Raw genomic sequence first — 15,363 nt, forward strand, 5'->3', positions numbered from 1 at the left:
CTGAAAGTACATGGCCGGTTGCTTCTTCAGCGGCTCTTTCTTACGAGTTACACTGAGCTGCCTGTCCACGGGTCTCCGCAGTCTGTAGACGACACTTCCGTCGACCGCCCATTGTCGTGTCGCATTTTCAAATTAATCCAGAACACGACCTGCTACTGCCGACGCACTCTTGTCATTAGTTTTGGTCTTCTTGAGTGATTTTCCCAGTTGGATTTCGCTCAGAAAACCGGCTGGACGGCCACCTGAAGGAGGGGCAGCTGGAGCATCACCAGGTGGCGGAGGCGGCGGAGGAGCTCCCGCACCGGGCATCGGGGGAGGTGGAGGCGCCGCTCCTGTTGGTGGCAAGGGCGGCGGCGGCGGCGGCGGCGCTGAGGGAGCGTCGGAACTGGGCATAGGTGGTGGTGGAGGAGGAGATGTAGGACCATTGCTCACCGGCACTGGAGGAGCCGGTGGAGGAGGAGGCGGCGGCGACGCAACAGGAGTGTCATTTGCAGGCGCCGGACTGGCTGGCGTAGAATCTCGTCCAGTAGCAGACAGCGGTCGTGGAGGGCCCATAGTGCCGAAGAGGATAGATGCCAGCTGAGCAGCATTACCACCTCCTGGCCGATCGTCATCTGAGTCTTCATCCGCCTCCCTATCAGATCCCCAATCGTCGGAGTCGGCTCGCTTCCGGGATACTGGCCCGGGGGCAGCAGCAGGGGGCTGACCCATACGATTGAAAGGGTTAGTAGATGCCCCTGGACGAGGTAATGGGGGAGCAGGCGTATAATCGTGCGCTTGACTAATGGATGATGACTCTGCTGGCTGTGGAATGACGCTGTCGTAGGGATTCTTGCTCTCGATATCAGCTGGAGGGGATGTAACAACCGTTGGCACAGGAGGAGCTGTAGGCAGGACAGCCGGAGGAGGGCTGTGCCACTTCTCCGTCTCCTGATGAACAATCTGGCTGCCACTTGGAGTAGACTCCTGAGGTGTGATTTGTTCAGGGCCGTCGTCGTCGTCTGAGGAGCTGTCATCGTCGTCTAGAGCCTCAAGTTGTCGTTGAAGCTCGAGCTCACGCTGCTTAGCCGCTTCAATCTCTACACGTCTCGCAGCCATTTTAGCCTCCTTTTCCTTAGCTTCCGCCAGAGCGGCCTTCTTGCGTTTCTTCTCCTCCTCCTTTCGCAACTTGCCCTGCCTCACTTGCTCCTCAAGGGCCTTCAAACGAGCCGCGGCTTCCTCCTGTTCTTTGGCGAACTCATCTTCTTCTTCTTTAACACTCTCCCTATTCAGCTGTTAGTGCTATACTTATATGACGTAGAATCTGTGATGTGAACGTACTCCATCGCCCTGGTCTCTCTCTGTTGCTCCTCACGTTCCTTATTGATTCTTGCCTCTTCAGCAGCTTTGGCAGCCCGCTCCTCCTCTACCAAGGTTGCTACGTCCTCTTCGGAAGTATCCACTCTAGCGGCTTTTCTCGTCGGGGGAGGAGGAGGAGCTCTGGCTGTCGCCTTGGGCGTCTCTGAGGCTGGAACAGGGGGGGGCACACCTTGCTCATCAGCAAGACGGGCTTGCCGCTCAGCCTCTCTGCGGGCATCCTCCTCTTCTGCTTGCTTGAGTTTGGCAGATCGTTCGGCCCGTTCACGCTCGGCCCGCTGAGCTGCAGTCTCGCCTGGTTTCACCGGAGCCTTGATGCCCAGTGCAGCTAAACGTTCAGCCATTCGCTGCTCCGCCTGCTGTTTAATATACGCTGCGCGCTCCTCAGGAGTCTTGTAGGAATTGTACGAGCCGCCAGCAGTAGGAGGAGTGGCAGTACGAGACGTGGAAATAGGACTTTCCACGCGCGGACTGGCAACTCTCTCTGGCCGAGATTGCTCGACAGCTGGCGGCGCTCGAGCAGAGCCTTTGTCTTGAGAGCGCAAACGAGCAGCCCGACTTTCACGCTGCAAGTCAAAGATAAAGTCGCGGACCTCGTCTTCAACTCCAAGAGCATCTTCCCATCGTCGCTTCTCATGTTCGCTAGAGTCGTCCTTGCCGCCTTCTTTGAGGCTGTCCTCAATACCACGTGAAAAATCGCGAACGCTATCCTCAACATCGCGGACCATACTCTCGTTGCTCTCCTTCTCAGTCTTGACTTTAATGGTTTCCTCCTCCAGTCGCTTCGGGGCGTCGGCATCCTCTGTGCCAATGTCAATTTTCTTGCCCGTCAAAGCAGCGGTTCGTTGTTGCATCATAGCCTTTGCCCTAGCCTTCAGGCGATCACTTTCAGTCACGGTTCCTCCTGGGCCCGTTCCGACAATTTGTGGGCCGCTGTTGGGGTGCGCCTTGGCGTCCTTTAATCGGAAAAGTTCAAGCCGAGCTTCCATGATATCTTTCTCAGTCCTTCGTACCTGGGATGCAAGTTCAGGAACCTTGTCAGTGAGATTCTGGAGCTGGCGTTTCAGGGCGCGTCTCTCTGCATCTGAATCCCCAGTAGCCAGGGCCGCATCAGGATGAGCATCAATGTCACCTTGAATACGTCTGATGCGTCTATAGAGTTCCTCAGACTCCCTTCGGTCCCGACGATCCAGGATGTCGTCCTCTTCGTTGTTCCTTTCATCCGCAAAGTCCATAGCATCCAGGAGAACCTGCTTCTCCTTGATCTTTTTCCTTAATTGATCGAGTGAAAGATCGTCGCTCGATGCGACAGAAGAGGGTGACTCAGAACGAGGAGATGAGTTTCCAAGTCTTCTCCGAGCGCTAGACCGATAACCAAAATCTTCGTCGTCGTTTCGAAAGACAGTAGCATCTTTACGACCTCCCTGAGCCCCAACAGCAGTGCCCCTGAAAGAACGGTTCTTCATATAACTTACACCCGTTTTTTGGGGCAGAAGAGCTGCACCAGAGTTCTTTCGAAAGTCTGATTCTTGGTTTAGCATGGACTTGAGAGTACCGATTGTCTGGCTGAAATTACGTGTTGACGGTGGGACAAGCTCTGGGGGAAGATTATTGGGCAGTGGATAGCCATTGAGCTTTCTGTAGATCAAATGCATGGCAACAGCGAACTCATCGAGGTCCAGACGGCCCTTATTCCCATTGTCGGACAGGGTCCAGATCCTCTCCAAATCAGGCTTCTCAAGGCCACTTTGACCAAAGATTTCAATGGCTTGAGCACCGCCAATGTATCCCTTGCCAAAACCATCCCAGGCCCTAAATAGGGCATCGTACCGTGTCTTCTCCTCCTTGGTGATTGCCCACGGGATGACGGCATTACCTTGAAGTCCTTGAGTAGTGTAGCCACCTGCTTCACGGCCTTGTTGCGGCATCATTCGGGCCTGCAGGGCGTCAATATTGGGCAGCCCCGACGCGGGCGCATTCACCAAGCCCCATTGTCCCGGTCGGCCAGTTGGTTGGGCATTCAGAGGCACTGCCATGCTACCGTCGTTGGGACCTTGACCAAAACCAGTGGGCATTGGAGGCATTGGAGGCATGGGAGGCCGTGGTCCTTGGTATCCCGTCGGCTGAGGGTTTTGCATGCCGGGATATCCAGTCTGTTGAGTCTGAAGACCCTGAGGTTGGACGCCAAAACCAGTTTGCTGGCCAGGAAACCCGGTCATCTGCGACTGAAGGAGCTGGGAATTGGACGGCTGCGGCTGCGGCTGTTGAATGACTGGGGGTGACGTAGTGTCGGTTTGGAAACTGGGAGCGTTGGTGGCCGATGAGGATGCTGGAACATCATCCACTACGCTAAAACCGATAATATCAACCATGCTAGAAACCTCGTTCTTGATGTTGTCCGGGAGCGATGCCGGTAGAGACTTGCCTGTCAGCTTCAGGTTGCACAAGTACATAGCAAGAGCAAACTCTGGGAAGTACAGCTGACCAGCACGAGTGGTGTCTGCCAGAGTCCTACGCAATGTATCAGTTAGCAACATGCAAACAAAACATAGACTGCGCGTTCTGCAGTCCCATAAGGTGCCTACCAGATATGAGAAAGGGTATCTCCATCCAACCTGGATCTCAGCAAGAGATCTCTGGCCTTGTCGCCGGACATGGTAGTCGAGCTGTCGCCGACGGCGGACTTGAACAAAGTCTCAAACTTGGACTGATCCTGGGCCGTGATAAACGAAAGTCTAATATTAGGAATCTTGTTCGTTTTCTCCGCCCGTCGTCCCTGAGGCTTCGCGGTTCCTCCAGTATGAAATGAAGCAGCCATTTCAGTGAAACCAGTTGCCTGAGGCTTCATCGGAGGCGGCGCAGGAGCAGAAGACTGGACTGGAGAGGTCGAAGCAAATCCAGTGGGCAGAGGGACTGGAAGTGTAGACTGAGGTTGCGGTTGCGGTTGCGGCTGCTGTAATTGCTGTTGCTGTTGCTGTTTCTGTTGCTGAAACTGCTGCTGATATTGCGAGGGAATCGACGGCATCGGAGGAACAGCCCCAGTCTGGTAGCTCTGTTGAGGCTGTGTCTGGCCAGGGAACCCCGTATACTGCTGCTGAAGCGGCTGTTGAGATGATTGCGGCATACCTGTCGGCTGGGCCTGCATGGGGAAGCCAGTATACTGCTGCTGCAACGGCTGCTGCGCGAATCCCGTGGGTTGCGGCGCGAAGGGGCTAGGCTGTTGCTGTTGCTGTTGCGGGCCACCAGGTCCCATGCCGGTGTTGAAGGAACCCGCGCCATATTGCTGGCCGCCAGGCCGTTGGCTATTGCCGCCGAGGAAGGCGTTTGAGCTGGAGTACATGATGAGATGGGTGGCTCGCCGAACGATGGAACTTGGATAGGCACAACTTCCAGAGGCTGTCGTGATGGTGGCCGAACCGAGTCGTTCGGGGGGTCGGGGCCTCCGGAGCGAGAAGCTCCGCAATGGAGGGGAGGTAATAGAGCACGAAGCGATCGGACAACTGGGAGTGAAACGGCAAAACACAATGGGAAGCGAAAAACGAAAGACGCCAGAAACAATACAAGTCAATCACCGACGCAAAATTATTGCCAGGGGGGTGACGGTGTGAGGGGGGATGAAAGAGGATGGAAGAAATGATGACGAAAGCTTGGAAGTACGTAGCAGGAGCTTGATGGGGAGAATGTCAATCGCCTCGCTGGCTCCGTCGGCCCTGGACTCTCAGTACAGGCGCAGGACAACGGCGGTATACGGAGTGGGAGGGCCTGGCTGGTAAAGAGGCCACCGCCTGCCAAGATGGGGGCAATGAGCCAAATTGCGTGGCGCAGTGCTCAAGTGTTGGGCACCAGCGTCAGATGCCCAGTGCCATTTGCCGTCTGGTGGCTTTGCCCCCTGGTTTAGCCCCACAGCCCCCGAGTCGACGACGCTGGACGCCAACGACGGCGCCAACAATCTTCAGAACAAAATAATAGCTGCACACAAAACGGACTATTAAAGACAGCACTACTTGGATCCAAGACTAGTCGGCGGTAGCTTAGATCCCAGGCAACCAGAACACTACTCCGTAAAGTCTCAACCTACCCTGGGACACCCATATACTTCACTATATTCATGATGCAATTCCCATGTAATATCTCATATGCTGTCTCGCAAACTACAATCAGCTAGGCCAAAGAAACATATTAACAAGGGGGTATCGAGCGGATGCCAATGATTCCCATAATCCAACAAAACGCCGTCCGTGTGCCTCATGCTTTGCCAACTCCATACAAGGACAAGTCCCGCTTATCGCAAAACATAAAAAGTTACAGTCCCGCCTGTCCCCCAAATCCAGTAAAGCCATCCGGCTGCGTATGACGGCATATATGTATGTGCATACGTCTCTGCGGCCCCATCACATTCCTCAAGCACTCCGTCCTCTCTCATGGCAACTCTGTATCATTTGCGCCCTCCTCCTCGTCGATGCGGCTCGTCGGGTCGCCCATATATCGCCTATATCTCTTCATTTGCAGTCCATCGTCGGCATCATTCCCATCCGAGTAAGTATAATTCTGCTCGTCAAAGATTGTCGATGCAAAAATTTCTGCCGCCAGACCAAACTCTTGTTCAATGGGGCTTTCAAACTCCGGAGGTGTTGGCGCGCCACTTGACCCGTTGCTATCTTCCTCGGTCGACGGGCTGGCGGCAATCTCGCTAGAAATCATAGACACCGGCCGCGTCGCAAGTTCCCGAGACCCTATCGACCCATATCGGCTGTGCCGCCGAACAGCCAGGTCTCCAGAAACCGCCTGTTGCGGGTCCTGAGAGCTACGAATACCACCCTTCGCTCGTTGGCTCTGGAGGTCCTTGAGAGGCAATCCCCCAAAGGCTGTGGAGAAGGCCACTTCCGTGATGCTGTTTCTGTGGTACTCCTGAGAAGAGCTTTCATCTGGCTCAGCGGTATTTTCGTGATCAAACAGGACCTGATTTCGCCGAAGAATTCGTGCCAAGTCTGATCCCGCCGTGTCCCATTCATCCTTCAGCCGCTGCACCAGCGGCTTGCTACTCCCATTCGCAGTTTTATCTGACTTGAATCTGGAAATGACTGATGGCCGACGGACCGGTGCACCAATTACAGCAGTGTCTACTGACTTGGAGGTTGCCTTATTGAGCTCTTCTGCAGAAAATGCGGAAAAGTATCGGATAGTCGTGTTTTGGTCCAGGGAAGAGACGAGGTGTCGATAGTTGGAAAGATGAAAATCGTTCCCTTCGCAATCAAGGGTGTGGAGAGTCTTATTCTCGGAGATGGCCTCTGCCAAATCCCCAATGTTGATGTTCAGCATCTGGCTGCGGACCCGAAGATGCTCGATGCTCTCATTTGTCCGTAAGCTAATGAGTGCCTTGGAAAATTCTCGCCCAAGCCTACCCTCGTCCAGTCTTGCGTCGAAGCCAGAAATATCCAAGAAGCGAACTGTGCAATTTTTGGCAAAGAAATCTGCGATTGCTTGACACGCCGCACTACTAGCAGCGTCTGGCGTCGATGTTCCGGCGAGGCTGAGACACTCAATCGACGTGTTGACCGTCAGGGCTTTGAGAAGTTTGATGTAATTGGCTTCCATGGCAAATTCAACCATTTGGACAAAGAGACACCAAGGGCCATACCCTTCGGCAATGGCCATGCACAGGTCGTCCACTCCTTCATCCAGACGGCTGCCATTGATGTAAAGCTCTACTGGCCTTGCTCGACCCATGGCGTAAAAGAGCCGTGCAAGCTGCACACCAGTCAGTCCGCAGTTGTTGAGGCGCATCGTATGTACGCTCCCCGAATTAGCAGTCTGTAAATAATTCGACAGGGCATCCACTGTAGCGTCGTTAAGCTGCAGTTTTTGCATTAGTAAACAAACCTTAGTTAACAAGAACACTGTTTGTTTGAACTTACCATGATCCCGGACAGGTCTAGCTCCTGGAGCTGCCAAGTTTGCATTGTCAACTCATCGAATAAAGACTCTTCTGACAAGATACGGGTGTTTCCAGCAATTTCCAGCTTGGAAAGCCTCCTCAATCCGCTCAGAGTGCTTTGGATAATTTCAAAACGTACAACTCCTTGATTGTTCGATGTGTTTATCCACTCTAGAGAATCTGCTTGGCCAGCAAGGCTAACCCATAATTTCGACAGTCCAGCATCACCTAGCGAACACTCGGACAGGTCGATCCTGCGGAGATGAACCTGGTCCAGAGTCAAAAGATCGGCTTTTCGAACCATGTTAGCAGCCATTTTTCATCTCGGTCAAGAGGCAAAGGAAGATTTTACCTAATTCATCCAAGTCATCCAGAGCAATGGGGTTTCCAGACAAGGAAAGGCTGTGACAAATGCAAAGCTGTCGTCGCCACAACTCCAAAAACGGTCGCAAGATCTCCGATGTCGTCTTGCTGAGACTTGTCAAATCATATTGATATCGACTCAGCCTGTTTGCCTTGTCCCCCAGGCCCAACACATTGGACATATCCAGACTTCGAATGGACTCTGATGCGAAGAGAAGGGCGTGGATTTCCTGCTCCAGAATCGGCGACTGGAGAAGAATTTCGTGGTGCTCTTCAGATATCGTCACACCTAGGTTACGGTTAGAAGGACCAAATAAAGTTGAGCGCTTGGGCCACGGTCAACCACGTACCGTTCAAGGATTTGTAGGCAAGAGAATCCCCGTACTTTGACTTGTCGTTCTTGCCGACGAGAGACGAGAGATCCACGCCGCGAAAAGAGATGGCTTTGAAGAAGCTATTGTATCGCAAAGCCCGGAAGACTGCGAGAAGCTGCATCGGGGAATACGCCCGGCCATTGGAAGGCAACAGTCGAAAAGCAGGTTGGGGCGGAGGACTCCAGTCAATGGTCCAATTTGGTACTTGAACTTGATACGCAGCACAATATGCTTCCAGACTTCGCTTTAATCCGCCAAGATCATTCCCAGATGTCAGCTGGAGAGGGGGCGGAAGGCCTCTGATATCAAATATGACCTGCTGGAAATGTTGTGGCCACATGGGCTTCAGAATTCGATCTGCTTTCGTCAATGTTTCGATAATACGCCGATATTGGGAACTGGCGAGATCAATTCTCGTCTCGCGGCCAAACGGAGATCTAAGTTGCTTAGTACACATCTAGCATGACACGATCATCGCCTATTTTTGCGCTTACCTGAAACACATGACAAATCGATGCTCGTGTGATACCACAGAGGCTTTGAAGCGAGTCAAGGTGACAGTGCCGTGGGAAATGGCTTTTACACGCAAGTCGCCAGGGGGGGTGGCATGGTCAGCCTTGAGGACCTCCACGAAATGACACATACATGGTCCTATGATAAGGAAGAAGGACGAGATATCTGAATTGTCAGGTGCCTCCTCCGTTGCGCTACCCTTCATACCCCCTCCAAAAACCCGTCTTGCAACCGGGAAGATGATGCTCTGGTACCCAGCGTCGGCGGACCCCTCAGCAGCTCGGACAATATGATCAATACGACTCCTCAAGTTATCCGATATCAATGCACTGCTAGATGATTTTCTTAGCTTTGCCCTAATTGCGCGATGAATTGAAGCCAGCCAAAGATCTCGCTCCTTGGGTAAGGAAAAATAGAAGTGTGCCTTGGAGTATGCCAGCTTTGGCCACGGCGAAAACCACCAGATTTCGATACCGGATCGACTGCCGGCGCTGTCGTCATTAAAGGCCGCAACGACGGAGCGGAGTGAAATTTCCAGGCGCACGTCGCCAGAAGAAAGTTTGCTGGTGGTGTGGTGACATTGCGATGTATTGTGGCCGTCTGCGGATGTTCCAAAGAGTTGTGGGAAAGCAGTGCGGGCAGAGTCCCCGTTGTTGAACTTGACCAATACCTGATCCGATAGGACCAAATATTCAGATTTTGCTTTGAGAAGCGAGACATCCGTCTTGAGTGATCCGGACTGAAGCACTTCCATTGCCGAGTACGGTTGTAGTTGCTCAGTTGGGCTTCCTGGGCGATCGGTTATAGGGGAGTCCTTGGATACCCGTTTCTGAAGGCGATCGATCATGGAAGAAGAACCCGAAGAGGGCGTCTTCTGTAGCTTGCGCATGGAATTGCTTCTAGTAGAGGTCGCGGTTATAGAGTCCATGCTTGAACTACTCAACGACCGAAGGGCGCGGGTAAGAACCCGAGGGGCCTTGCTCTCGGTCGACTGAGACTGCGGCTTGGCATCGTAATGGTTTGTCGCTGGCAGGTTCAAGGAAAGCACAGAGGCCGACCTGCGTTTCCACCGTTCGACGTTCATGGCTGTGAAATTCGGTTGCTAGAAATCAAAGTCTAGGCGTTTCGTGCTTTTAATCCCACGGCTGCCAGATCGATGGACACATCGAAAGTAGATCTTAAAAGACCATGGCGAGGAGAAAAGATGTAGCGACAAGACAATTTTTGCGAGGTCAAACTGAGTGCAATGGCAATGAAGCTGAAGCCCGCGGTATCGACTCGGCTCCGGGGAAGCAATGAATGATAATCTTCACTGATGCTGAATGACGTGAGGTGGGTAGCCGACGGAGCCAATGTCTCAGCCACAGGCTCTGTCTTGGAATTCGAACAAGCTGCCAACGGCACGATCGTCAGAAGAGTCGTGAGAAGAGTCCAGCTCTAGCGCAAGTGCACCCGCATCCGTCACTCCGGAAACAATAGCCCAACACGGAGGCCGCAACTAGAATATCTTGACCCGTTGGCGTTATCACAATGGCAAGGGCGGTGGCAAATTGTCAACTTGGTAATAGTGTCTGTCCTTGAGATTTGATCCTTGTCGATTTCTTGTGTGCAGGCAGTCGAGGACGAGAGACGGAAGAGTGAAGGCGATGATGGTCTTTACAGTTCGATCAAGCAAAAAAAAAAAAAAAAAGCCAAGCACAAGGCCCCCTTGGCCTAAATGGACGCTCTGGACGCTCTGGATGGAAATGCAGGGAAAGAGCCAGGATAAGAACTTCCTGAAGCAAAGCAGCAATCAAGAAGAAGACAAAAAGGACACCGGCTGGAGATGACAGGCCTAGAGGAAAACGAAATTCAGGAACTGTCAAGGTTACGGGCACCAATTTGAGGCGACGCAGTCCCAGCCAGCCAGGGTTGTCAAGGCCCGATCGCGGGATGAGCCCAGGACCAAGCCTTCCGATAATTGAGAGAGGAAATAGAATATGGCGTACGCATTCATCCAGGGAGGGGGAGATGGGCACGTGGAAGTGAGAAAAGAGGTCGGGATAAGAGAGGTAGGTGTCTTAAAGTCTCAAGTGCTCCTATCCAGATTCCTGCCTCAGAAACGACGCCAACCGAGACGGCACACTGGCCAATGCTGGGCGGGTGAAGGGCTTCCAGAATAGAAGGAGGAGGGCGAGAGGAGCTTGGTCATATGGCCAAGTTGATCCTAAAACGGACACAGGCCGTGTTGAGGCTCAATCGCTCGTTTCTTGTTTCTTTGCACCGCTGGTGCTTGTTGTTGAGAAAACGAAAGAAGACGGACAAAGGGTCTGTTTGGTGTGCAGTCCAGGTCGACACCACCGTCAGAAACTCGAGAACAAAAATGGGGGGTGGTTGTCGTCAGACGTCAAGCAGCATGCGTCACAGGACAGGGCGGCATGGCATGGCAAAGGGGAGAATACGATATTTTTGGACCAGGTCAAGGGCCAGTCTTGTTTGGAGCCGGCTCTGGGGTTCAGTCAAGCCTTGGGGTTCCAGGAGTCTGGAGTCTTTTGAGGCCCAGCCAGATGGAACATTGACACCAAACAGCTACAACAAGCTGACAGCTGGCGTCCTTGCCCAGCCTCACCCGAGTCTCGTCGACAAGCACTAATAACTGCTAGCGATTATACGTATGTATGTATGTGCATGTATTACACGGAGTCGACCAAGCGTCACGTCATGGACAAGGGTGTTGCAGTGGCTTCTGCGATGGAGATTGAGGATGGGATGGGACGGTGCGCAAGGTCAGGATTGAAAGAAAAGTGGGCGCGGCCAAGCCAAGCAGCTCGACAACAGCAGCTCGACAGGGATCGTGATGCCCATGACCCATTTGCCATCGACGAGCAGGCAGCATGTCCATGTCCATGTCCGCAGCGACTTGGCGACTACGGAGTGCTGGGCCATCTTTTTCCGGCGTCTTCTCACGGAAGCTAAACAAAACATGGGCCCTTGACCTTGTGTGGACCCGGCGAGCGTCATTAGCGGGCCGCGACCAAACCCGAAGCCTCCATGGCCCTCCCGTCTCCCTCAAGTGCTCTCTTTCTCCCTCAAACCTGCCTCGAGTTGTGCTTAGCCTTGCATGGCAGCGCCGGACCAATCATGATGCCCATCCCGACCAGGCGCCGTGGATGGGAATGTCATACGCAGATGGCTCGTTGAAGCCCATGCCCTGCCCACCAAGGTGCATACATACAGACTGTGGATAAAGAAGAGAACCATGATACTACTCTGTACGGAGTAAATCAAATTGTTTTTCTGTCCGTCAAGTCCAATTGCCTCACTGACCGCTCCATACAATAGATTCCAGGAGACCGTCAGACCGTCCGCCCGCGCCTTGCCTGGAACAAGTCCGTGACCAGCACCGGACCATTGCTGTTACGAGACAAAGGGACAAACCCTAATCTGAGCCTCTCGCCACAATCGACCAAGTGCGAAGGTTTTACCCCCAGAGCTCGGAAACACCACACGTGTGTATCAGCTCAATTGTTCTGTACAAAGGACGCCCCGTGCAGTATACTTTTCAAGACAACACAATACATACATGGCTTCTTAACTTAGTACGCGAGTCGTGACGCACCTGCCAGTGAGGCTTGGCCATGGCCGTGCCGACTATCCAGGAACCATATGTACATGCCGAGCAGTACTCCTGGGCAGGGGACCGCCAGGTTAGAGGTCAGAGGTCCGATGATACCAAAAGTATATCGCAGGACTTCAGCTCCTGGCCGGTGTTTCGGGCCATACTACAGGTTTTCTTCTTCTTTATTTCCCCCCGGCTGTTCAGGACCACTTCACATAACCGTACCGGTCATTCCGCCCATTCCAAAACGTGAACTGAGGCCCAAGTAGAAAATACCACCCTGGGGGCTCGTTGGTGTCTTGGCAAAGGCACTATTATACATTGCAAATGCGCTTCGTGATGGTTAGTTCATCTGGCCCTTGGCAAATGGGCCGACTACTCAATGGTCACAGCGTCAATCGCATGCTACGAGGGTTATCTACGTCCTTATCCACCCAATAACCCGAACGAGCAGGATATTGGCAGATATTCTGTGACGTGCTGCGGCTTTACCGATAGGGGGGCGCAGAACCCGTATAAGCGCGATACTGGTCTTCAGCAGCATGCGCGTTACAGGTAGATAGGGACGTCTGACAGATTTAATACGAGTCGTGTGTGTGGGCTTGGGGTCAGGCTGGGGTAATGCGTCTTGCAGCCAAAGAGGTGGGCAGCTTCTCAACCTCGCATCTGTCAATACGGGCTCATGAAAGCCATGTGTGAAAATAGAGACTTTGGATGATGGGAAAGTAGCTTCATCGCCGTTTTAACATCAGATCCACGTCAGTCCTCGTCAAGGGAAGAGCCAATGGCACAGATGGTACGGATGGCTCGGATGAGATGGCAGATACTAATATGCGTTACTCCGCCTAGCTCGTGAAGAAGCTTCAGCCTCTGGTTCAAGTTGCAACATGATGGCTGATATTGATCGGCTGTGCAAACCCATCATTGTTGGTACGCGGCCACACAAGAACAAATGCTGTTGCACTGGACCCAGCCTAGACCTCAGTCCGGAGCACTAGTATTTCGACGGGACGGGATCTAGTTACTCGTGGTGGATTATATGTCGCTGTTGGCGCAAGCTGGCTGCATCCGTCCGTAACCCACTTGCAAAGATACGGAGCGCGGAGCAGTCATACCCACTGTTTCCGTCACAGGGTCAGATGGTTAAAAACAAACCGCAGGACAAGATGACGTCTGTTTGATCCAGGCGTCGGATCTTTGTTACCCCGGATGACCGGGACCAGCCACAATGCAGCGGACGCATACAGCCACAGCCACCCATACACCAGCCACAGAAGCATGAACGTTGTGGAAACGTTGTGGGCTGGCATTGCACGTGTCTCTCTGTCTAGTCCGGTCAACTGATCGGAACTGGACCATCAAGTTCCGAGCTTCGGGGCACTCGAGACGGCCTAGAGCGCCGTCGGCCGCCCCATTACGGAAGCCACAGGGCGCACCTTCCAGAGGCCCAGGTACCTGAATGCGCTGGTGGCAATGGCACCAATGTATTCCCAGGCCTGCTGCTGTGTCTCAATGGCCCCCCAGCTCTGCCGAGGATCGGGCGTCCAGTCATGATGAGGTTCGGCAAAAATTCACCGCGTCCCGCCCGCCCTGTCGTCCCAGCCAACGGCCTTGCTAGAATCTCCGAATTTCGCGCGAGTGCCATCACAACCTGATGGGTTATCATCTCAGCCTGCAGATTTGAACTTGTGAGTGCTGTTGCGTCCCCATTGATAGTCATATTCTTCTTGCTTTTCTCCCCCGCAAGCCCAATTGCTGCAGAGCCAAGCAGCACTGTCAAGACTGGCTGCTGCGGTTCCTTTGCGCCCCCCCTTTGGATTTTGCTTTGCTGTGGCTCTTTCCCCCCTTGTTGAATCACTCGCCGTCTAACATACATACAAATCAGGCCATCGCTGTCTGGTGGGGATCTCCAAACTACAGGACTTTAGATTGACCACGCACCATGGCTTCCAACACCAAGGACTCGTTGCTGTCGCGCCACTACATCGACTATGTCTATGTCCCGGCCGTCCTTCTCGTCGCGGGGACCCTGATTGTCAAGAGGGAATGGGTTCCGTACTCGGCTGCTCTGGCCCTGGTGCTGGGCGCCTACAACTTCTGGAACTTCCGTGAGTGGACATATGCATGCCTCCTCAACAAAAAGTCTCGGGTCAAAGCGTGCGTGTGACTGACTCTCCCATCTGCAGAGATCAAGAAGGTTCTCAAGCCAGATGTTTTCCAGGAGTTTGAGCTTCAGGAGAAGACCGTCATCTCTCACAATGTCGCCATGTAAGCACCATCGTCTCGCCATCTTTGCTTCCCACCCCACGGGGCATATGGTCCTCGTCAACCGTCCATGAAACTAACATCCATTGCTTCTCATCTTTGCAGCTACCGTTTCAAGCTCCCTTCGTCCAAGTCTATTCTCGGCCTACCCATCGGTCAGCACATCTCGATCGGCGCCCCTCTCAAGCAGCAAGATGGCACAACCAAGGAGATTGTGCGCTCATACACCCCAATCTCCGGCGATCACCAGCCCGGATACTTTGATCTCTTGATCAAGTCCTATCCCCAGGGTAACATCTCCAAGCACATGGCTTCCCTGGTGGTTGGCCAGGCCATTCGCGTCCGTGGGCCCAAGGGTGCCTTCGTCTACACACCCAACATGGTCCGCCACTTCGGCATGATTGCTGGCGGCACCGGAATCACCCCTATGCTCCAGATCATCCGTGCTATTATTCGTGGCCGCGCCGACGGCGACAAGACTCAGGTCGACCTGATCTTTGCCAACGTGACGCCCCAGGACATTCTCCTGAGAGAGGACCTTGACGCCCTGGTAAAGGAGGACAGCGGCATTCGCATCCACTACGTCCTGGACAACCCTCCTGAGGGCTGGACCGGTGGTGTCGGCTACGTCACCAGTGACATGATTACCGTGCGTATTATTTTGCTCCACGTGCATTCGGCATGCCGGCGCGTGTTACGGTCATTGTACTAACTAACTCTTCATCATTAGAAATGGCTCCCTAAGCCCGCCGACGACGTCAAGATTCTCCTCTGCGGTCCTCCCCCCATGGTTAGCGGCCTGAAGAAGACCACCGAGAGCCTGGGATACAAGAAGGCCCGTCCCGTCAGCAAGCTCGAGGACCAGGTCTTTGCTTTCTAAAGCAAGTCGCAAAGAGCTCCTGAGCAACTTTTTTTGAAATAAGAATCGCCCCTTTTATTTCTATGCTTGATTCTTGCCT

The 15,363-nt window shown here is 53.5% G+C and overlaps 3 protein-coding genes across 3 annotated transcripts; 1 reads left to right on the forward strand and 2 right to left on the reverse strand.

Annotated features, from left to right (window-relative positions):
• Positions 1-132: 132 nt before the first annotated feature.
• Positions 133-4,696, reverse strand: PAN1 (Actin cytoskeleton-regulatory complex protein; the record flags this gene model as incomplete). Its single annotated transcript, XM_014693692.1, has 3 exons — positions 133-1,264; positions 1,321-3,867; positions 3,942-4,696. 3 exons carry the CDS (start codon positions 4,694-4,696, stop codon positions 133-135), a joined length of 4,434 nt encoding a protein of 1,477 aa, XP_014549178.1.
• Positions 4,697-5,775: 1,079 nt separating this feature from the next.
• Positions 5,776-9,625, reverse strand: G6M90_00g013440 (uncharacterized protein; the record flags this gene model as incomplete). The annotated part of the gene is made up of 5 exons (XM_014693691.1): positions 5,776-7,209; positions 7,272-7,582; positions 7,644-7,943; positions 8,005-8,465; positions 8,523-9,625. The coding sequence occupies 5 exons, from the start codon at positions 9,623-9,625 to the stop codon at positions 5,776-5,778; spliced, it is 3,609 nt and encodes a 1,202-aa protein (XP_014549177.1).
• Positions 9,626-14,081: 4,456 nt separating this feature from the next.
• On the forward strand, positions 14,082-15,284 carry CBR1 (NADH-cytochrome b5 reductase 1; the record flags this gene model as incomplete). The annotated part of the gene is made up of 4 exons (XM_014693690.1): positions 14,082-14,247; positions 14,326-14,407; positions 14,510-15,053; positions 15,135-15,284. The coding sequence occupies 4 exons, from the start codon at positions 14,082-14,084 to the stop codon at positions 15,282-15,284; spliced, it is 942 nt and encodes a 313-aa protein (XP_014549176.1).
• Between the last annotated feature and the right edge of the window lie 79 nt (positions 15,285-15,363).

The sequence above is a fragment of the Metarhizium brunneum genome, chromosome 1 (assembly GCF_013426205.1).
Source record: "Metarhizium brunneum chromosome 1, complete sequence".
Classification (NCBI taxonomy): Eukaryota; Fungi; Ascomycota; class Sordariomycetes; order Hypocreales; family Clavicipitaceae; genus Metarhizium; species Metarhizium brunneum.